Source organism: Oryctolagus cuniculus, chromosome 6 (assembly GCF_051225735.1).
Source record: "Oryctolagus cuniculus isolate XC-2025 breed Fujian yellow rabbit chromosome 6, ASM5122573v1, whole genome shotgun sequence".
NCBI lineage: Eukaryota > Metazoa > Chordata > Mammalia > Lagomorpha > Leporidae > Oryctolagus > Oryctolagus cuniculus.
The window spans coordinates 135,331,010-135,353,323 of NC_142872.1; the positions used below are offsets into that span (position 1 = coordinate 135,331,010).

Sequence of the window (22,314 nt, forward strand, 5' to 3'; positions counted from 1 at the left end):
TTTTTTTTCCAATACAGCATAGTGCTAAAAATGCAATTTTTCTCCAAGAATTGTTCTATAACCTTTCAGAAACAATATTGGTAGTCATAAGTCATATTTCAAAATCCAAAATGTAGGCTGATTTTCTTTTCAAAAATGGAATTATTTAGCTAAAAGGCACAACATACAATTGACTTAAATTTAAGTATCATTTGTAATTTCCCTTTCTCTTATAAAGGGTCCTGTTCAATATGAAAGATTTTCTATGTAATAGTTTCTAAAGCTTCATAATTATTCAGTTAGTTGCAGAATTCTTTGAGAGTCCTTGAGCACATTTTTTTTAGTTTAAAGAGCACTCATCCTTAGTGGATTTTTTTTTTTTTTTTTTTTTTTTTTTGACAGGCAGAGTTGACAATGAGAGAGAGAGACAGAGAGAAAGGTCTTCCTTTTTCCATTGGTTCACCCCCCAGTGGCAGCTGCTGCCAGTACACTGCGGCCGGCGCACTGCACTGATCTGAAGCCAGGAGCCAGGTGCTTCTCCTGGTCTCCCATGCCGGTGCAGGGCCCAAGCACCTGGGCCATCCTCCACTGCACTCCCGGGCCACAACAGAGAGCTGCACTGGAAGAGGGGCAACTGGGACAGAATCTGGCGCCCCGACCAGGGCTAGAACCTGGTGTGCCAGTGCCGCTAGGCGGAGGATTAGCCTATTGAGCTGCGGCGCTGGCCTCCTTAGTGGATTTTGCATACAATTTTCTGTGAGTGGCATGTGTACGTTAAACTTGGCTGCAAAGTGGATTTCATGATCAGTTTATAAAAGCACATGGAAAATGAACATAGAAGGGATTCAAAACAGACTGGTCAGTTAGTAAGTAACTATAGTGGTAGCTGATGTATTAGTGGTAGCTGAATGTTATTAACCTATGTTTAATTAGTCAAATGGCAATATTTATCTGTTTGTTACAAGCTGTCTTAGCCAAAATGCTTAGTTATAATTTATGGGATTTCAATATAGTTAATGTTTATTGATAAATCTGAATCAAGGTATTTTGCAACCATCTATATCTATAAATAACAGCATCTTTTTGACTCTTAGAATAATGGATGGCGCTACTCTGGCGAGCTCTTCTAAAGTAATATTAAGTTCCAGCATTTTGTTTTGTTTTGTTTTGTTTTCAAGATTTACTTTTTTACTTGAAAGGCACAGTTACAGAGAGAGAGGGAGAGGGAGCGAGAGAGATTGCTTCTATCTGCAGATTCACTCCACCAAATGGCCACATCAGCCAGGGCAGGACCAGGCAGAACCCAGAAGCCTGGGACTGCGTCTACGTCTCCAAAGTGGGTGGCAGGGGCCCACGGACTAGGGCCATCTTCCACTGAGTTCCCAGGCATATTAGCAGGAAGTTGGGTTGGAAATGGAACAGCCTGGATTCAAACCAATGCTCATATGGGATGCATAGTCTGCACTGCCACAATGCTGGCCCTAAGTTCCAGTTTTGCTTTTTAGCACTGAACAGAATAAACTATCCTATCCCTTAACATTTTTACTATAATAGTGGACTCTGTGGTGGTGTCTTGTTTTTGATAATGTGCTCTACACCCAGTTGCATGCTCCTTAGTTTCCTTACCTGTTACAGAATGTTATTTACATTCCTAAAGCTGCTACCAATGCTCCAAATAAAATAACATCCACGTTTCTAGGCAACAATAAATCCGTTACTGCTAATGTAAGTTTCTTTCTGCTGTACCTTGTTAAGGTTGTGGGGAAAAAATAACTTCCTTCTAAAATGTCAATCTTTTTATAGTATATTTGTTTACATGAAACTAAATAACTGGTATAATTCTAAATTAATCAACCATATTTCAGCTGGACCTATACTTGCATAGACCTTCTAGATCTCATACAAGCCAAATACACTGGGACAAATTTTGCTCTTCAAAGAATTCATTTACAGAAAGCATCAGAATCACATTCCTTCTTTGTGGATATAGTATATATTGGACAGACAGCTACAATCTCGACGTCAGATGGTATGTTGTCATTTGCTATCTACTATAATTTTCTAATTTTATTTTATAATAAAGCCTTTTATATTCTGTAGTATAGATAGAAAAATTAATATCTAAATACTAATGAGTCATTGTTTTACCTCCAGCAATATTACCATTTTGCTTTATTTTTTGAAGAACAGGGCCAGGTGATTATTATAAGGATAATGCATCCTCAAGTATAAGCTTTCTCTAGCAAGAATTAGGTTTATAGTTCTGGATTTTGTTTATGGGTAAATAAACTGCAGCAAACATTCTACCTCATTGTATCTTTGAGAAACAAACCATTAAGAGGGAATTCCACTCCTAAAATGCAAGTACTGACATTGACATCTTTCGAGGAATATTGGATGTAGGGGTGATAATTAATAATGGTGTAAGTGAAGACTTAATGTTTGGCAGTCTTAGCATTGTTTTTCTAGTTATGTTAACAGACTCATCTATATATATATATAATAATAAAATAATAAAAATTAAGCTCTATAGTGTTTTAAAAAGTCAATTTCACTTTAAAAATCCATCATAAGAATTGTCTTTTCTCAATTTTGAAAGGGATGTTGGAATCATTGCCTTTGGAACTGTTTTCAAGTGCAAGGTGAAGATTCAACAAATGGAATGTAACTACTTCGTGTTGCTCCTTTTGAGTCTAGAGTCACTAGACCTACATTAGGATTGGTGGAACACTTGTATAAGATGAATGATGCAGGATAAATGCTGTACTGTATTAAATAATATTCACTTGACATCTACTATGTGGCAAGTACCATGTCAAGTACTAGGAACTGAGAAGTAAGCAAGGCAACTCATCCTGCCCTTGTGACGTAGATATCCTAGTGAGCATCACTTTCAGGGAACCTAGTTCAGAGCAAAGCTGACTGGCCCACAGAAGCCTAGATTGGTGACTTTTAAACATTTGATTTTACCTAAAGAGGCTCATATGTCAAAAGAAACTTAAGCGACAGAAAACTGCATTTTTGTCTCTAATTTACTGTGTGTATTTATATTCTTTAGAAATGCCAAAAAGAAGACTTCCAGCATTAGCAAATAAAGGCATATTTTTCAAGCACTTCCAGGTGAATCAAATCAAAGTGAATGGATCAACTATGACAAGTCAATATTCTGTTACCATGACTTCATATAATTGTAGTTATGATATACCCTTGATGGCTGTGAGCTTTGGGCAGGTAAGCCTAGAACCTTGCAAGTTACTATTTTCAAGTTATTGAGCATTATTTTTATGTAGCAAGGTTTCTTTTTATTTTTTTAAAAAGTGACTGACATATAGATTCTCTTTTATTAAATAAGAAATTATTTTAAGGATAAATGGAGTTTTAGAAACTTGTCAAACTTGGAAATTGATTTAAAGTTTTAGAAAGTTCTTCAGAAAACAGACCTATGGGAGAAAAGATAGGGGAAACACTTCCAAGAAGCAAAGGGAGTCAGATGGAAGAGACTTTTTCTGTTGACCTACAAGTTTCTGACTCTTCCAAAAAAGGTACTTGAGCAGAGATGATTAAAAGATGAGATTCTGCATTATGTTTTTAAATAGTTTCTAATGTAAATACCATTAAATTTTTCTTTTATCAAAATTTTTATAAGGAGGAAAGAGATGATCTTGTATAATTTCAAAATAATATGGACAGTTTTTATACTTCTTATTATCTATATGGTATAAATGTGATAATTTTAAAAGTTAATTTTTCATGAAAATATACAGTTGATATGATTTCCTGTAATAAATCAAAAGCAAGTATAAAAGGCTCTGGATTAAAGGTTAAATAATAACTCACCATTGTAATGAGAGTTTCACAAAGAACTTTTTGCTAACTAAATAACTTTATGATTAGAAACAGTGAAAACCTGTAAGTATTTTAAAAATTGCCTTTATCGCTTCCTGGTCCAATGTTCTGGTCTTTCTATCTTGTAAATTTTTTCCAGTCATTTACTCTTAGCTCTGTTACAAAATATGATAACTAACTCAGGACTTGGTGTCCTGAGTCTCACACTTTTCAAGATTTCTCATTAAACTAATAATTGATAATTGTAACCTCTAGCTTTAGTTATTTATCCAAGGTTAAATTGGAAATTTTATCCCATTATATTACTTATCCAATTATTAGTTGAAAAATGTAAGGCATATTTTTGTGTTCCTTTTTTAAAAATTCAAGTCACAGAAACCTCTCATGTACATTTGTTAAATTTATAGACCAATGAGTTGTTTTAAAACTTTAACTTGAGATGATTATAAATTCATTTGCAGTTGTGAGAAATAATACAAATATTCCCATATGCTTCATTCATTTTTCTTCAATGGTAACTTCTTGAACTCATACCCAGAACGTCGATACTGATACAATCTATTGACCTTACTCAGATTTTACCAGTGTTTTTTAAACATTTATTCATTTATTTGAAAGTCAGAGTTACAGAGTTACATAGAGAGAGGAGAGATAGAGAGAATGTGTGTGTGTGTGTGTGTGTGTGTGTGTGTGTGTCAGAGAGAGGGAGGGAGGGAGGGAGGGAAAGGGTAATATCTTCATCCACTGGTTCACTCCCCAGTTGAACACGATGGCTGGAGCTGGATCAGGTAGAAGCCAGGAGACAGGAGCTTCATATGGGTCTCCCACATGGGCGGCAGGGGCCTAAACACTTGTGCCATCATCTGCTGCACTCCCAGGCCGTTAGGAAGCAGGTGGATCAGAAGTGAAGCAGCCAAGACTTGAACTGGAGCTCATATGGGATGCCGGCATTGCAGATGACAGCTTTACTCGCTATGGCACAACATCACCCCAGATTTTACCAGTTTTGCAAGCATTCATTGTGTGTGTGTGTGTGTGTGTGTGTGTGTAGTTCTTATACAATTTAATCTCATATGTGGATTCCTCTGACCACCAAGTTTCATCAATATCCCTTGTGCTACTCTTCTACAGTCATAGCTTCTGCAGCCACTTTCTCTACTTCCATCCCTCTTACTGCTTCACATCTGACAGTTGCTAATCTATTCTGTCTCTGTAGTTTTGTCATTTTAACAATGTGTATATATATATATATATATACACACACACACATTTTAACAATGTGTATATATATATGTGTGTATATATATATAAATGTATCCAAACCATATAAATTTATATCTGCATGTAACCTTTTGAGACTTTTTATCAGCATAATTCCTTTGATATTCATTCATATCATTATGTACATTAATAGTTAATTCGTTTCGACTGCTGAATAGTATTTAATGGTATGGATACACCAACAAACATAATGGTATGAGTATGCCAGCAAACCACCTACCAACTGAAGGACATTTGGGTTGTTCTCTGGTTTGGGCTATCATGAATAAAGCTTCTATAAATCTTCACCAATGTAGACTTTGGTAAAAAGGAAAAATTTTCATTTCTTTGCATTAAATGACAAAACTGAAATTGTAAGTTCATTATGGTAAGCATGGATATCATTTTTTTAAGAAACTACCATATTCCTTTCCATAATGCTGTACCATTTTACATTCTTACAACAATGTATGAATGAATGAATTTCTGTACCAATTTTCCAGCACTTGGTATTATCACTATTTTTCTCTTTCAGTCATTCTGATAGGGTATATAGTGGTAGCACACTTTGGCTTTATGACTTTATGTTCCCTAATGGCTAATGATGTTGAGCATCATTTAATAGACATATTTACTGTCTACATATTCTTTGAAATGTGTGTTCATATCTTCTGCTCATTTTCTAATTTGGGTTATTTCTCATTATTGAGTTTTAAAAGTCCTTTACATATTATAAACATAAGTCTTTTGTCAGACATATGGCTTTTAAATATTGTCTCCAGACTGTAGCTTGCTTCTTTTTCTTTACAAGGTCTTTTTCAGAGAAAATATTAATTTTTATGAAATCCAATTTACCAAAATTTTTTTTGCTTTATAAATAGTGCTTTTGGTTCCAAGTGAAAGCACACTTTGCTTAGCCCTAGGTCCTAAGGATTTTTTCTAAAAAGTTTTGTTAAATTATATATATTATATATTTTATATATTTTAATATATTATATATATTATATGTAAATTATATATATTTAAAGTCATAATCTATCTTGAGTTAATTTCTTAAAAGATTTGGTTTGAGGTCAAGGTTTATATGTTTTCCTATGGCTTCAATTGCTAAAGCAATTGAAAAGATTATCTTCCCTCTATTCATTTACCTTTTTATCTCTTTGTAAAAAATTCAGTTGAGCATATTTGTATGGATGTATTTCTGGGTTATCTATTCTGCTCCATTGCTTCACATGTCAGACCTTCTACCAGTACTACATTGTACTGCTGACTGTAGCTATACATATGGTTAGCATAATTAATATTTCATAGAGTGGGTCCTCTTTTTTCTGTTTCAAAATTGCTTTAGCTATAATAGGCTCTGTGTTTTTCCATTAAAAATGTAAAATATGCTTAGCCTACAAAATATCTTCCTGCAATTTTGATAATAATTACATTAAAACTACAGATTGTTTTGGAGGTAATTAGCATTTTTTAATCATATGAGTCTTCAATCCATAAACACAGGATGCCCCTCCATTTATTTATCTCTTCTTATACTTTATTTTATCAATATATTTAGGTCTTCTCTGATTACTTTTACCAGCATTTTGTAGTTTTTAGATCAGCTCCAACATGTGTTTTGTTGGGCTTATATGTATTTCCTTTCGTTTGAAGCAATTGTAAATGGTCTTATGGTTTTAATTTGTTATAGAGATGTGATTGATTTTTGTGTGTTGATCTTGTATTCTGCAGACTTTCTGAATTCAATGAATTTTTACAAGGTAAATACACTATGTGTTCACAACCCAGATCAAGATGAAGAAAATCATTAGTGTCCCAGAGAGGGCACCAAAACCCAAATCCTTAGCTAGGGCTCCTCTTTGACATTAGACTGATTGCTCATCTCTCTCCTTCAGACAACCACTATTTTGACTTTTTTCCGTCATTAGCTTTGCCTGTTTTTAAACTTTGTAACAATGAAATCATGCAGTATATACTCTTTCATTTTGCTTCTTTTATTCAATATTGTGTGATTCATGTTGTTGCATGTAGCTGTAGTTTGTTCTTTTCTGTTATATAAAGTGTGCTACAGTTTGAGTATGCCAAGATTTATCCATTCTCCTGATGAACTTTTGTATTATTTCCAGTTTGGAGCTATTATGAATAAAGTTGCAATGAACATCCTTGCATATATCTTTTGACGCTTGTGCTTTCCCATTCTGTGTGCTAGAGGGTTTATCATTTTCAGTTCTATGAGGTTAACAGAAAACTTTGAGAGACCAGAGCAGAAGAAAGCCAGTTTCAGGGTTGGAGTTACATGTATAAATTTCTATAGTGTGTATTACTTCTGTCAATTGATTGGCACTTAAAATTAAACAAGCCCTTCTGGAGTCTAGGCCAATCACTTGATTGACCATACGCTTCCTTTTCTTGTTGGTCCAGCTTCAGGTCTCCATTTATTATTTCTCAAAAAAATCTTTAGTTTTATGATAGCTGAGGTTGTGTTTCATGCTTCTTTGATTCCCCACAGTGATTATCTCTGTGCCTTGAATAGAATACTTGCTTGATAAATATTTGCTCCTTGAGTGATGGAGGGTACATTCTGAATTAATGAGGTATTTCTGCGGTTCCAGCTGATTGCTACACAGATGACTGAGTTGACTTTGGCCCCATTGTTGCAGCATTATGGGCATGGCTTGTATTGATTTATGTGACTCTCCTTAATATTCTGAAGAATCCTGAATATATTAGGTTCATTTATGTCATATCACAGGATTGTACCATGGTGAAATAGAAATCATCTTATCCATTCTTAAGTTTAATCATCTTACCAATATCTATTTTGTAAATTAGATAATCTCAAATGAGACAGAGAATGAGTCTGTTTACAGAGGAAATAATTGGCCAGGAGAGTCAAAGATTCGTATTCAAAGAATTCAAGAAGCATCTCCACCTATAAGTGGCAGCTTTGACATTCAAGCTTATGGACAAATTCTCAAAGGTATATGAAAAATGTCAAGAATACTGTTATACACACATATGTACAGTAGTATAAAATGCTAAGTGTAATTTCACTTGAGAATGATTACTTACAGATATTTTATATTCAAATGTCTAGTCACACAGGTGAATATATTTTAATATATGCCATGTTATGACCATTTAATAAGTCATAATGTGTTTGTTTCAGACTTTCTTTTTAATATATTAGAAAATAATTCATTCAACTAAAACCAACATTATTAGTAATGATTATTTATATTTAAAAATTAGGAAAAAGTCTATAAAAATATATGACAAACTCAACACTCATTTTTCCTGAAGGTAGTTGAAATTATTACTTTCATAAGTTATATACTTATATAATATTTGTAAGTTTTGGAATAACATTCATTATTATGATAGAAATAATAATGATAATATTAAAATATAATAATTGGGAATTAGAGTATTATTTTTAAAGATAACTTTAATTGAATCATTGAAACCTGTATTATTCAACGTGGTGGCCATGCATCACATGTAGGGACTGAACACTTGAAATTTGATGAGTACCACATGTTGAGATAATAAAATTTTGAAAATAATTGGATTAACAAAATGTATTGTTAAAACAACTTTTTGTATTTATTTTTACTTTTCAAAATATAACTCTGAGAATTTTTAAAATTATAAGTGCTGTTCACAATGCTGATCTCGATAATCATAATATTTTGGTACACTTCTTTCTATGAGTGTTTCTCTACATAATTTTATGTCATTGAGATTATGTCAGTAATAAAAGCTAATTATCCAGGACAAATGACATTTTCATATTTTCTCCACTATCTCACTGGATGTATCAGGCTTCATTTCCTAAAGTTTGTTTCTATTTTATATCTATGACATAGGCTATCTATAAAGTGAATTGATATTAAAAATTATTGAGTGAAAGCCATAGTTTGAGATAACATCACTCATATAATTTTGTTTCCACGAAACATATTCATATAACTCTATGGTATCAGTAAGACACAAAATTCACTTTCACTGCATTGGAGGAGGACACGCGATTTCCAAGTGACCATATACTTTCCTGTGGGCGTTCACATGTTTTGAAGATGAAGTTGGTCTGTGAAATGTATGATTCCTGCTCTCTGCTATCCTTCTGTGAGTACAGGCCTCCCTGCTGCTGTGTCAGCTGCAGATTTGCAGTTTGCTCTCCAGCATCTGGAAGAAATGGGACGAGTCTCAGTTACCCGAGAGGGGACCTGTGCTGGATATTCCTGGAATATCAAGTGGAAAAGCGCATGTGGAAAGCAGAATCTTCTACAGGTTCGCTTGTTTGGCTTGGCTTCTATTTTCTTCTATATGGTGTTTGCTTATTTGCACCTTGCCTCATTCTAAAAAGAATTGGAGACTGTGTATATTTTAGAAATGCCAATGATACACTGATAAGAATTTTTTTTACATATAAAATTATACATACACAATGATAAGAATTTCTAAAAGTAAATTGAAGACTGTTATGCATTAGGTTGACCAGGTACTCCCTTTCATGGAACAACCGTCAGTACTCTAGTTTCTATCCCATCTGGAAAAAGTCCAGGAAAATATATGTTAGAGACCCTTGATGGGCAGGAGGAGCACAGGCAGGACCAGTATCAGAACCAAATCCGGGTGTGGTTTACCAAAAGGTCAAGGAGGATCAGCCTCACTGTTTGCAAGTCTACTGGCAGAACTGCGTTCTGTCACCTTGGATACTTAGTGCTTTTAAAGATGAACTTTTCAAGTTCAAGAGGGAGTCACACCTTAAGCTCTCACCTGGTTACATTTGTTTAGATAGACTGTGGGAAAGAGTTGGTGAGGAGAGTCAGACTCCCGTCTGTGAAAGAGAGCAGTCTAGAAGAGATTAGGGGCTCAGGTTGTCACTAAAAAGATGATACTTTCTAGTGAGAATGAGCATGTGCGGAAACAGTCTGTCCTATGCAGTGATGGTGAGAATGTAATTAGTATAATCTTTTGGAAAGATAACTTAGTAATATATGGATATAGATGCATAAGATTCAGCAATCTCATATAACTCAATCCTACTGAAACAATAATACAAATGTGAAATGATGTAGGTACAAAAATAGTTACCATAGCTAAATAATATAACTTTATATAAGTACATACGACTATAAGAGGACCCACATATATTCACCTGGAAAGGTGTCCATGACAGAAGGTGGGAAAAAAAAAAAAACCAGAACTTGGTTAATGAAACCACTGTGGGGAGAAGGGAGGGGAGGTAAAGCTAGGGAACTAAGAAACAAAAAAGCAAGTATATAGACGTAGAATGCAAGACTGTATCGATGTACAAAATGGTAACACAAAAGCAATCTCTAGAGGGTTGTTTTATTTTATTTATTTATTTTTTGACAGGCAGAGTGGACAGTGAGAGAGAGAGACAGAGAGAAAGGTCTTCCTTTGCCGTTGGTTCACCCTCCAATGGCCACCGCGGCTGGTGTGCTGCGGCCGGTGCACCGCGCTGTTCCAAAGGCAGGAGCCAGGTGCTTCTCCTGGTCTCCCATGGAGTGCAGGGCCCAAGGACTTGGGCCATCCTCCACTGCACTCCCGGGCCACAGCAGAGAGCTGGCCTGGAAGAGGGGCAACCGGGACAGAATCTGGCGCCCCGACCGGGATTAGAACCCGGTGTGCCGGCGCCGCTAGGTGGAGGATTCGCCTAGTGAGCCGCGGCAGCGGCCTCCCAGTATGCACTTTGAAAATACCCACTGGGCTGGCGCCGCGGCTCACTAGGCGAATCCTCCGCCTAGAGGCGCCAGCACACCAGGTTCTAGTCCCGGTCGGGGCGCCGGATTCTGTCCCGGTTGCCCCTCTTCCAGGCCAGCTCTCTGCTGTGACCAGGGAGTGCAATGGAGGATGGCCCAAGTGCTTGGGCCCTGCACCCCATGGGAGACCAGGATAAGTACCTGGCTCCTGCCATCAGATCAGCGCGTTGTGCCAGCCACAGCGCACCAGCCGTGGCAGCCATTGGAGGGTGAACCAACGGCAAAGGAAGACCTTTCTCTCTGTCTCTCTCTCTCACTGTCCACTCTGCCTGTCAACAAACAAACAAAAAACATGACAACATGACCTAGAACTGGACTTAGAAGATTCTACAACTGAGCCTGGTCCACCTCTGCTGCTGTTTTCCATTGGCTCTCTTCTCACCCTTCTTACCAGTTTCCTCCACTTATTCATCATTTCTGTGTCTCATCCCTTTATTGCCTGTCTCTTTGTCAGCCTCTGTCCCTGTCTCTGTGTAAGCCCCTGTGTACATCAGAAGGCTGCCGTACTGGTGGAACAATTTTGGAATGACCAATTGTGCATATTGATTTGGCTTGGTTTTATTTTTTAAAAAAAGTTTATTTATTTGAAAGGCAGAGTTAGAGACAGAGACATGCACATCCATGCACACATACAGAGAGAGAGAGAGAGAGAGAGAGAGACACTCCCCATCTACTGGCTCACACCTCAAGTGGCCACAATGACCAGGGCTGGGTCAAGGTGAAGCCAGGAGCCAGGAGATTCTTCCAGGTCTCCAATAAGGGTGGGTGTCGGGGGTCTAAGCACTTGGGCCATCCTCCACTGCCCTCCAGGTGCAGTAGTACGGAGACAGATGGGAAACAGAGCAGCTGGGACTTGAACTGGCATATGTATAAGATTCTAGCATCTCAGGCAATGGCTTAACGGACTGTGCCACAATGCCAGCCTTGACTTTGTTTTATTTTTACCATTGGTAGATAATATAATTTAGGAAGTGGATGGATAATTAGGGTAGTTAGAAGTGAAAAATGCTAATGGGGGAGGTGAACAACTACCTAGAAGGAGGACTCAGTTTTTTGTTACCCAACAATAAACTATCAAAATGGTTATATGCAGACAAAACATAGTATTTACAGTAATCAAACTTAGTCAATTCATTTTAGTTAGACTTATTTTATTCCAAGAATTCAAGTTAACATTACTCATTTAATTAAAGCTATAATTTATGCTACATATAATAATACAATGGTCAGTATTTTTTCTGAATAGCTTATATTTGTGGGGAGCAATCCGGACTAGACTGTTACTCGAATTAAGACTTATTCTATGCATCTGCTCTCCCACAATATGGCGCTGGGAGAGAAGTAAACAGCTTCCGCACAGCTGCCTCCAGTTCAACCAATTAACTGTAGGACTTGCTCCTGATTGGAGAGCAGCGTACTTGGCGTGTGGGCAGCCGAGTTGGGATTGGCGGAGGAGGACTATAAAGGAGGAGAGAGACGGCATGCACCGGGAACATCTATGGGGAACATCTAGCTGAAGGAACACCTGTGCAGCCCCCGAGAAGAGCCGGCCGGCGGTGTGCCGCTCCCCTGCGGAAGTGGGGAATGTGGCCAGGGGGAACTGCCCTTCCACGGAGGTGGAAGGGATAGTAGCCAACCCGGGAAGAACCAGCAGCAAACCCGGGGAGGGCCGAGCAGACGAAAGAACAGCGCAGGGTCCTGTGTCGTTCCCCCACGAAGACGGGGAGCGACAATATTCAAGCTTTTTTTTTTTTTTTAAAGATTTATTTGAAAAGCAGTGTTGCAGAGAGAGAGAGAGAGAGAGATCTTTCATTCGTTGGATCACTCCCCAAATAGCCACAATAGCTGGAGCTGGGACCATCTGAAGCAAGGAGCTGGAAGCTTCTTTGGGGTTTCCCACGTGGGTGCAGGGGCCCAAGCACTTTGGCATTTTCCACTGCTTTCCCAGGCAATTAGCAGAGAGCTGGATAGAAGTAGAGCAGCCAGGACCCGAACTGGCACCCATATGGGATGCTGGTGTCACAGGCAGTGGCTTTACCCACTATACCGCTATGCTAGCCCCATATAGTCAGTCTTAAAGAGACATTTTTCAAAAAGCTAAATTTTGTTTTTTAACATTCGTTGGCTTTTATTCACTTTCACTCATGTTTAAATGAAAAAACAAGTATGTTCATATTTATCATAGCCTTTGTAATAAAATATTTTTGTGTAAAAATAGATTAATGATTCCAACATTATTGGAGAAAAAGCTAACATGACAGTTACAAAGATAAAAGATGGTGGCTTATTCAGACAACACATACTTGGAGACCTACTTCGTACACCCAATCAACAGCCTCAGGTATTTCTGGAATCTTTCTCATGATGTTTAATATAATTTTAAATGTATAGCCAGTTTAAAATAGGAGATTTGACTTTTCCATTTGTATGTGAATCTTTGTATTAGCAGTTATCTAACTGAATAATATTATTTTGTGACTTCCAGGAAAAATTATCTTCCTTATAAAATAATGGGTTTTTAAGCTTGCCTACTGCCAGAATTTGAGAAATCTGTTCTTTTATCTTACAGTAATTCTGTGGAGTAACTTTTAGGTTGCAGGTTTAATGATGGGCAAATTAAAGTATAAAGATTTTTAATAAAGATTTATTTCATTTATTTGAAAGACAGAGTTACAGAGAGAGGTAGAGACAGAGAGAGAGAGGTCCTCCATTTGCTGGTTCACTCCCCAGATGGCCGCAATGGCTGGAGTTGTGCAGACCTGAAGGCAGTAGCCAGGAGCTTCCTACGGGTCTCTCATGCAGGCTCAGGGGCCCAAGGACTTGAGCCATCCTCCATTGCTTTCCCAGGCCACAGTACAGAGCCAGATCAGAAAAGAAGCAGCCGGGACCAGAACTGGCGCCCACATCCCATGTGAGCACCCCAGGCGAGGGCTTTAACCCTCTGCGCCACAGAGCCGGCCCTGAAGTATAAAGATTTTAAGTGACCCTCCTAATAGCAAATTTAATTGCTCTTCATAGTACTATTAAATTCGAAGAATAATAGGCATTTACTTTTTTTATTCATAATTTTATGAAACTCTCTGTTCTGCCGCTGCTAGAGTACAACTTGGGGCAGAGCAGAGATGTCATCTGCTTTTTTTTTTAATGTTGTTTTCCTATATTGCTAACTTTCACAAGTGTTCCAGACACATATTGGTCATGTTTGATGAATGAATGAATGAATACACGTTGAAGTAGAAACAAATACATAAACAGATTAATTTTTGTAGATAAACAAGCAAAATATATTTATTGCTTTTCCTAAATCCTGTGCATAGTCTACTAAATCAGGTAGTGCCTGTCTTCATGTTCAGTACAGCTCCCTGTGTTTATTTGCAGGTTGAAGTCTATGTCAATGGAATTCCAGCTAAGTGCTCAGGTGACTGTGGGTTTACATGGGATCCTATAGCTACTCCACTGGTCTTGGCCTCAAGCCCTTCTCAAGGTAACCTACTTTTTAACTTGGGATACAGAGTGGAAGATAACTAGCAAAATGGAAACTCTAATAATTTCAAAGCAGTTACACTAGTCACCAACTAAGAAAAAAGTTTTACATAGCAAAAAATATTATCAGATAAAAAGCATTATTTTAGAAAAACATACTGCTTCCGAAACTGAAGGAAAGCTTTTGAGAGAGAATCACTTGTGAAGAGGAATCTTATTTTCTTTTCAAATGGGAAGTAGCTATACCATTGTGGTACAGTCTATTCTTTTCTCATGAGCTTGTGATGGTAAGTCAACCATAATTATATGGAGATATCTGCTTAATTTCTCTATCATAAGAATAATTTTCATTTCCTTACCTTATCATATACTTTCAGTCAACTAATTCTTCCCACTAATCTTTGTCAATACATGGGTTCAAATTATGAAGCAATATGTCATAAATCAATGGAAACGAATACCATTTCCACATAAGTATATGTTTTATCCCCTGCTTGTTTATAGGATTACAGTTTATATCATTTAGAAAATAGTCTTATTTTTGCTTGAGAAATATCAGATTTCACAACATTCTATTTTTATCATTTTATATAATTGAAATTTGTCATTTTTAGGATCCTATGAAGAAGGCACAATTCTAACCATAGCAGGCTCTGGATTTTCTCCTAGCTCAGCTGTGTCAGTCTCAGTTGGACCAGTGGCTTGCTCTCTTCTTTCTGTGGATGGTAGGTCCTTTTTAAAATTATTAAATATGTTGTTCCCATCTAACAGAAAGCAGAATCAAGCAACCATAATACAATTATGATTTTCTTGCCAATTACTTTATAAGGTCATGAAATTGTCCACCTACTCTGGATAGTGCCTTATCTTTTGAATCACTGATTATGGCCAGAGAGGAATGATTTGCTGTGTACGATGTCTTTGTCCCATAATAGTTGATTTCTGTTCTATTTTTCCCTTTCCTCACATGCTTAAATGAAAGCTTGCTTGTGTGGCTGTGTCTCTGGAACACACCCGGGCTCTAGTGTTCCATGGTCCCCTTTGCTTGTGCTTTGACAAAGCCAGGATAGTGCTTCAACAAGAGGTGACCTTATTCCCCGACTCCTGGTTTAAAAGAAATTCTCACCATTCCTGTAGAACTTAAAGATGAACCATATTTTCTTTTTTTTTATAACTTATTTTTTTATTTGACAGGTAGAGTTATAGACAGTGAGAGAGAGGGAGAGAGGTCTTCCTTCCGTTGGTTCACTCCCCAAATGACCTCCATGGCCGGCACTGCGCCAATCCAAAGCCAGGAGCCAGGTGCCTCTTCCCGGTCTCCCATGCGGGTGCAGGGCCCAAGCACTTGGGCCATCCTCCACTGCCCTCCTGGGTCACAGCAGAGAGCTGGACTGGAAGAGGAGCAACCGGGACTGGAACCCGGCACCTATATGGGATGCTGGCGCCACAGGCAGAGGATTAACCAAGTGAGCCATGGCACCAGCCCCCGATGAACCATATTTTCTACCACTTGAGATAAGGACTTAATTGCTAGCTATTTTCCTAAAATTTATCTTTGATAATCATAGCTATTTTCCTTTATTTAAGTAACAAATCCATTTACCAAATTTAAGCAAATTTAATTTACCAAAGTAAATTTAAGTAGCAAATCCATTTTCCAAATTTAAGCAAATCCATTTACCAAACCATTTCCATTGTTTTAAGCTTATATTCTATGTATTCTTGAAAACTAATAGTCAATATTACCCCTAAAATATCAGTGCATATAGATTGTTCTAAATAAAATAAGAAAATTTTTTCATTTAGTTTTTTATCACTTTTCTTCATGACATAGGATTTTAAAAATTAGGTTAGTAGCCCCCTTTTTTATAATAGCAGTTACCATTTTACTGTGTTTTTTGTTGTTGGTGGTGGTGGTGCTGTTGTTTATTTGTGGTTTATTTAGATTTATTTATTTATTTGAAAGGCAGAATGACAGTTCAGTCTGAGAGAGAGAAAGAAAGAGATCTTCCATCCACTGGTTCACTCTCCTGATGGCCGCAAAGGCCAGGGCTGGTTCAGGCTGAAGCCAGGAGTCCAGAGTATCATCTGAGTCTCCCATGTGGATGGCAGGGCCCAAGAACTTGGACCATCTTCTTCTGCTTTCCAAGGCTCATTAGCAAGAAGCTGGATCAGAAGCTGAGCTCCGGGACTTGAACCAGCATTCTGATATGGGATGCGTAACTGATTCTGATATGGGTGGCTTAACTCCCTGTGCCACAACACTGGCCTGACAAAAGTTCATTTTCGCCAGAGCAGGACCGGGAGCAAATTGCTTGCTTTGCTTTTCATTAGTAGCTGACTTGTTTTTCAGGGGTTTCTGATTCACAGCATTAAGTAATTTGTAAAGATCAAGATCTCCCTTCCATACTGATACAGGAGTAGTTTTCTTTAGACATATCTTTGGGATCTAAAATGAAGATCAATATTAACATTTAGAAATTTCACTATAATGATTTTATCTCAAGAAACCATTTGTTTTCTTATTTTCTAATCAAAAGAAAATGAGATCAAGTGCAAAATTCTGAATGGTAGCGCTGGTCAGATGCCCATTGCTGTGTCCGTAGCTGATGTTGGACTAGCACACAACGTGGGTGGTGAGGCGTTCCACTTCATCTACCAGAGTCAGGTCTCACACATCTGGCCTGATTCTGGAAGCCTAGCAGGTAAGAATCGATAGTTCTAAACAGAGAACGTGGCATGTTTTCTCTCCTTCACCGCACTGTGTCTAGCACAGGGTGAAAGGAGAGGAATGCAGAGCTCCCTCCCGTTGAACAAAAGAGACTCCTTTTAGAAGGTGCAGTGATTAAATGGCTGACTAATCCTTTTGTTCCTTAGGAAGCACAAGTCAGGGTGACTGCTTATACTTACATCTTAGGTTATTGAATTAATATCATCAATTATCGCATGTTTCTATAACAAGCTCATCAATTATGTCAAGATAAGATTTATTAGTTATTATTCTGCTTACCAGCTGCTCCATTTGTAGCCACAGTCTCAGTGGAGCTACTTGACCCAGAAAAAGTTCTGGGAACAAATCGGGGTAGGGAGGGCTGATGTGAAGTTTTTCCTGTTTTGTCTCAATTCATGCGTGTTTTTGTTTGTTTCATCTCCTGCTTAATTTTGGATTTTGTGTTTTGGTTTTGATCTTCTAGGTGCATTCTTATTTTACCGAGTTTTTCTCTTAGTTTTCTTTTTACTTAGAAGTATGAAAATTTGAGATATGGTGAGAGTACTAATTCACTCCCTTTATCCACCCATAGCATAGTTGAATGAATAGAAACAGCATAATTTTCTTGAGGATAAAGGCGGCACTGTAAGAAATAGCAGTTGCTGCTAATTATGCCCCAGAGCAAAAGTGGGTTTGCAAATCTGTTATTTTATTAAATCGCTTAGCATAGGTTCTTCATGTTTGCCTGCTTTGGAGCTCAGGCTGGGAATTGTCATGGCGACAATACATAGCCCCTGTCTGGGCCTTCGACTACTTGCCAGTCAATCTCTTAGATTATGGGACGATTCTTAAATGAAGAACTAAATGTTGCCAGAGTTTCTTTTTGTTATAGTAGATCTGTTTTGATTTTGTTTGGTTTCTTTCATGAAGGTGGTACTCTACTGACTCTATCTGGATCTGGGTTTCATGAAAATTCAACAGTGTTAGTTGGAAATGGAACCTGCGATGTGATTGAAGGGGATGTAAATAGGATAATCTGCAGAACACCAAAAGTAAGACCTCTGATTTCAGTCATTTCCCCTTACATCTGAAATCTTAATTAGTAAACACTTTTGTAGAAAGTTAAACAGAGGAATATTTACCTATAATGTGTAGAGATTCCATTATGCTCTTTAAAAATCATATCTTCAACATCTTCCTGATAAAATACAAAGATAAAATATTATTACCACATTGTGGATACTTCCAATAATGAAAGAAGTCAAACACATAAACCAATATTAATTAAACAATGTGTTCTATTTAAAAGGATAGAGGTAGATACAGAATAAAGATAAAATACAGTGGAGAGAGAATAAGGATGGAGACTTTACCCATGAGGATGGATGGGACTTTACCAGGTAAATCACCAGAGTAAAAAAAAAATTTAAGTTTGTTAAAGTTTCAGTTTGTTGACCATAACAAGTAAAATTCTTCATGGAAAATTATATCTTAGGACAAATGATCATTCGTTATTTTAAAATAATACCCTTTAAGTTAAAACCAAGATTCTGATTCGTTTATTGTATGCAAAAAGGTGATGAAACAAGCCATAGACATTAAAAAATTAGAAGCAGATTGAGTGGGGATATTATGTAGTTGCAACCAACAAAAAACAAATTTGAATGTGCTTGGACTGAGTGATGTGGATGAGAATCTGGGGGATATGATAGATTAAAGCTTACTTTGTCTAAATTGTGTCATTCAATCAAACGCTGAGAATGCATTAAATAAATACTAGAAGATAGGAAAATGTTTTTCCTACTTGGGAATTGCATAGTTGTCAATCAGTAGCAGCATCGAATGTTTTCTTAGGGGTCAAATTGCTTTGCCCTGGATTCAGAACGAGGTCAGTAAAAGATACAGTACGTGATTTGCCAGTGAAAAGTAATAAAAAGTATATTTGAGTCTATTTTAAGACAACATGTTAAAATATCACTTAGAGGATCACTTATCCAGAGCATCTCAACTGTATTGTGGAGCTATCAGAAGTCCAGCAATACAGATGCCTATAAATTGAACTTGAAACCTGTGACTATGTACACACTTTTCTTGAACATTCAAATATGTAATCCATATTTGACACTACAGTTTTTGAAATACCCAGATACTGACTCAGATTCATGATTTTGGAACAAAAAATAATCAGCAGGTTTTTAAAAACTTTTTAATTACATTTTTTAAATGTATATGAAAGTAACAAGTTCCATGTACTTCATATATACAGTTTTAAGAATATAATGATACTTTCCACTCACCTTATTCCCTCCCTCATTCCTATCATTCTTCTTCCTTGCTTTCTATATATCAACATGTATTTTTTCCTCTTCTTTTAGAGAATTGAGGGTATAGTTGATATTTCAGTTATTACCAATGGATATCAAACCCTGGAGAAGGATGCCTTCAGTTATAATTGTTTACAGACTCCAGTTATAACTGATTTTAGCCCAAAAGTACGGACGATACGAGGTAAGAAACTCTTCACTAAGATCACTTAACATACATGTAAAAACTACTTTTAGAAAGTCATTTGAAGCACAATTTCTCCTATAATTTTGTTTCTTAAAGTGAAACCACAAGTTTTTCCTTTTTCTACCATATTTTAGTCTATTTTTAATTTCTCTCTGAACATGTGCAATATGGATAAAATAGTGTTCTATTTTTTTTAAAAAGTGCTTTGTCATCTTTTTTTTTCCTTGGGAAACACATGAATTCTATCTCTACCTGGCAGCCATCACCTCTTGCATTGTTTTTTCTTTCTTTGCTGAGAAAAGTTAAAGTGTTAGGATTTCTGAAGTCCAATGAAAGATAAAAGATAAACTGGTTTATTTAATATGCAAATCTCACACTGGATAATAAGTTAAACCTTTTTGAAAAACTTTCATTTTCTTTTAATATAGGAGAAGTTAATTTAACAATTAAAGGTTATAACTTTGGAAATGAACTCACACAAAAAGTGGCAGTTTATGTTGGAGGAAAACCCTGCCTGGTTCTTCACTGGAACTTCACAGATATTAGATGCCTTTTGCCCCCATTGCCTCCTGGAAAACATGATATCCAAGTAGAAGTCAGAAACTGGGGTTTTGCATCAACAAGGTATGGTAATGAACATAAACTTAATGGAGATGGGAACACCTTCCATATTTTAATAGAACTGGGATAGGAAAGCTAATAATCATCATTATGCCAATTACTTTCTTCACCTTTCTAAATCTTTTTTTTTCTTTTGCTAAAGATCATATGACTGTCTCATAAAATGCATTGTGACACTTAGCTCGAGACCAACACCACTTAGATCAGATTGTGACTTTCTCTGGACAATTAGATTTTTGTATAAGTCACATGATTTTTTTCTCATTCAGGAAATACTTATCAAGCAGTTTTCATAGGACAGAGCCTTGCTCAATGCTGGGTGTATGGTAGAAGATAAGAGGGTCCTGTTCCCTGTATTAATAATTCTCATAATTTTGTTGGAGAGATGGATGTCAGGATCACATCATTAACTTAATTATAAATGTGTAAAAGATTTTGGATAAGAGATACCAGATGCCATAGCAGTGAAAGAGCTACAGATTGTAAGGAACAGGGAAAGGTTCCCCAAACAGGTGATAAGGAGCCAAGAAACAGGTAGGAATTGGCCATCTGATGGAGAGGGTGGAGAAAACCTGTAGTTTCTTCTTCCAAATTTTTACTTAAACAGAAATATTTTAATTTTCATATGAGGAAGTTTTTGTTTTACGATACATAGAAAAGAATGAAACAAATTTAGGGATTCAAAAACAGCAAATAAAGCTGATGTCAGGGTGTAAGGGGGATGACTGCAGTGAAATTTTGCAGGAGGTAAAGAACCATGAGCAACAGCAAACAGAATTTAGGACTATGGGAAATGAACTAACAGTTCTAGAAGAGCTATTGGCTTGTACATTGACTGCGCAATAGAATGGGAAGAATTGAGACCAGACAAAAGCGTGTATTTAGATGATGAAGAAACACCATTTATTTGTGCTAGGAAGTTAGATAATAGTTAACCAAGAGACTCCCTGGAGTAGCTTGGCCTCTGCAGTTGGAATGGCAGTTGGAATGTGGGAGTCAATACTCCTTGTTAGATCAGAAAAGCATTGTATCTTTTTTTGGCCTCTAGCAGGCACACTGTTGGTAACAAAGCAAAATAAAATCCAAACCCTCTCACTGAAGCAATGAAAAGGGAAATCTAGACAAGCTTCTAATAGACATGGAGTGATAAATTCAAATTATATAAAATTTTTCACATGTAAAATGTGCTGCATTCTATTGCTCTTCATTTTTATAGATAGAATTGCTCCTTTATTTTCTATTAAAATGTACTTTAAGGTATTTCATGTAACTTTATTATTCTTTTATCATAACCATATCTTTCCATAATATCTTAAGATCTTCCAACTCAAATTCTTCTGCTATTAAATTTTCAGAAATCTAATTTTCATAATTAAGGAAAAATTGTTAACATGTACTATCCAAAAAAGTTGAGGTTATAATTCCCATATTATCTAGCCTAGAAAAAATAATGTCTAATTACATAATGTATTCAATTATTTCTTCTCCCTTAAGGTATCCTACTCTTGCAAGAATTTAGCAATATAAATCCATAGGAAACTCATTAAAGATTCTGTTCATTTTTCTTTTTCAGAGACAAGTTAAATGCTTCCATACAGTATATTTTGGAAGTGACTAACATGTTTCCACAGAAAGGCTCTGTGTATGGTGGAACTGAAATCACGGTCTTGGGTTTTGGATTCAGCATGATACCAGCTGAGAACACTGTACTCTTGGGTAAGAGCTTTGTTCTCAGCACAAAACCTATTATTTTCTTGTTTTAAGGACATGCTCTAGGTGCTGGGTTATTACACACATTATCTTAATTATGGAAGCTTTATTGTCCTATTAGCGTAAAAATAGGTTAAGTCTGTTTAGTTAAGGTGATAAAGAATAACTATTTTTGATTTCAGTGAATAACTATTATATATTTAATGTGTAAAGAGAACCCCTAAAAGGGAGGAAGGTTCGCTCTGAAAACAATCAGTACTCGAAAATGATTTTACTACTAGAAAATAAATGCTAAACACCCTAACAATTAAGACAGGGGTTTTATAGGGACTTGGTCATTTACTAATGATGCTTCCTCTCTATAATTCCTAAAAAGGTTTAAGAAAGCATTTTTTTCCT

The 22,314-nt window shown here is 36.7% G+C and overlaps 1 protein-coding gene across 3 annotated transcripts in view; it reads left to right on the forward strand.

Annotated features, from left to right (window-relative positions):
- Positions 1–22,314, forward strand: part of PKHD1L1 (PKHD1 like 1) — a 200,319-nt gene that overhangs the window by 51,507 nt on the left and 126,498 nt on the right. For all 3 annotated transcript variants that reach the window (XM_070075409.2, XM_051843973.3, XM_070075410.2), the window contains exons 22-33: positions 1,845–2,008; positions 3,038–3,210; positions 7,921–8,068; positions 9,227–9,381; positions 13,099–13,221; positions 14,259–14,364; positions 14,978–15,088; positions 16,904–17,068; positions 18,004–18,125; positions 19,449–19,581; positions 20,013–20,208; positions 21,779–21,921. In XM_070075409.2, the coding sequence (XP_069931510.2) occupies positions 1,845–2,008; positions 3,038–3,210; positions 7,921–8,068; positions 9,227–9,381; positions 13,099–13,221; positions 14,259–14,364; positions 14,978–15,088; positions 16,904–17,068; positions 18,004–18,125; positions 19,449–19,581; positions 20,013–20,208; positions 21,779–21,921 (1,739 nt within the window). The remainder of the gene's footprint in view (positions 1–1,844; positions 2,009–3,037; positions 3,211–7,920; positions 8,069–9,226; positions 9,382–13,098; positions 13,222–14,258; positions 14,365–14,977; positions 15,089–16,903; positions 17,069–18,003; positions 18,126–19,448; positions 19,582–20,012; positions 20,209–21,778; positions 21,922–22,314) is intronic.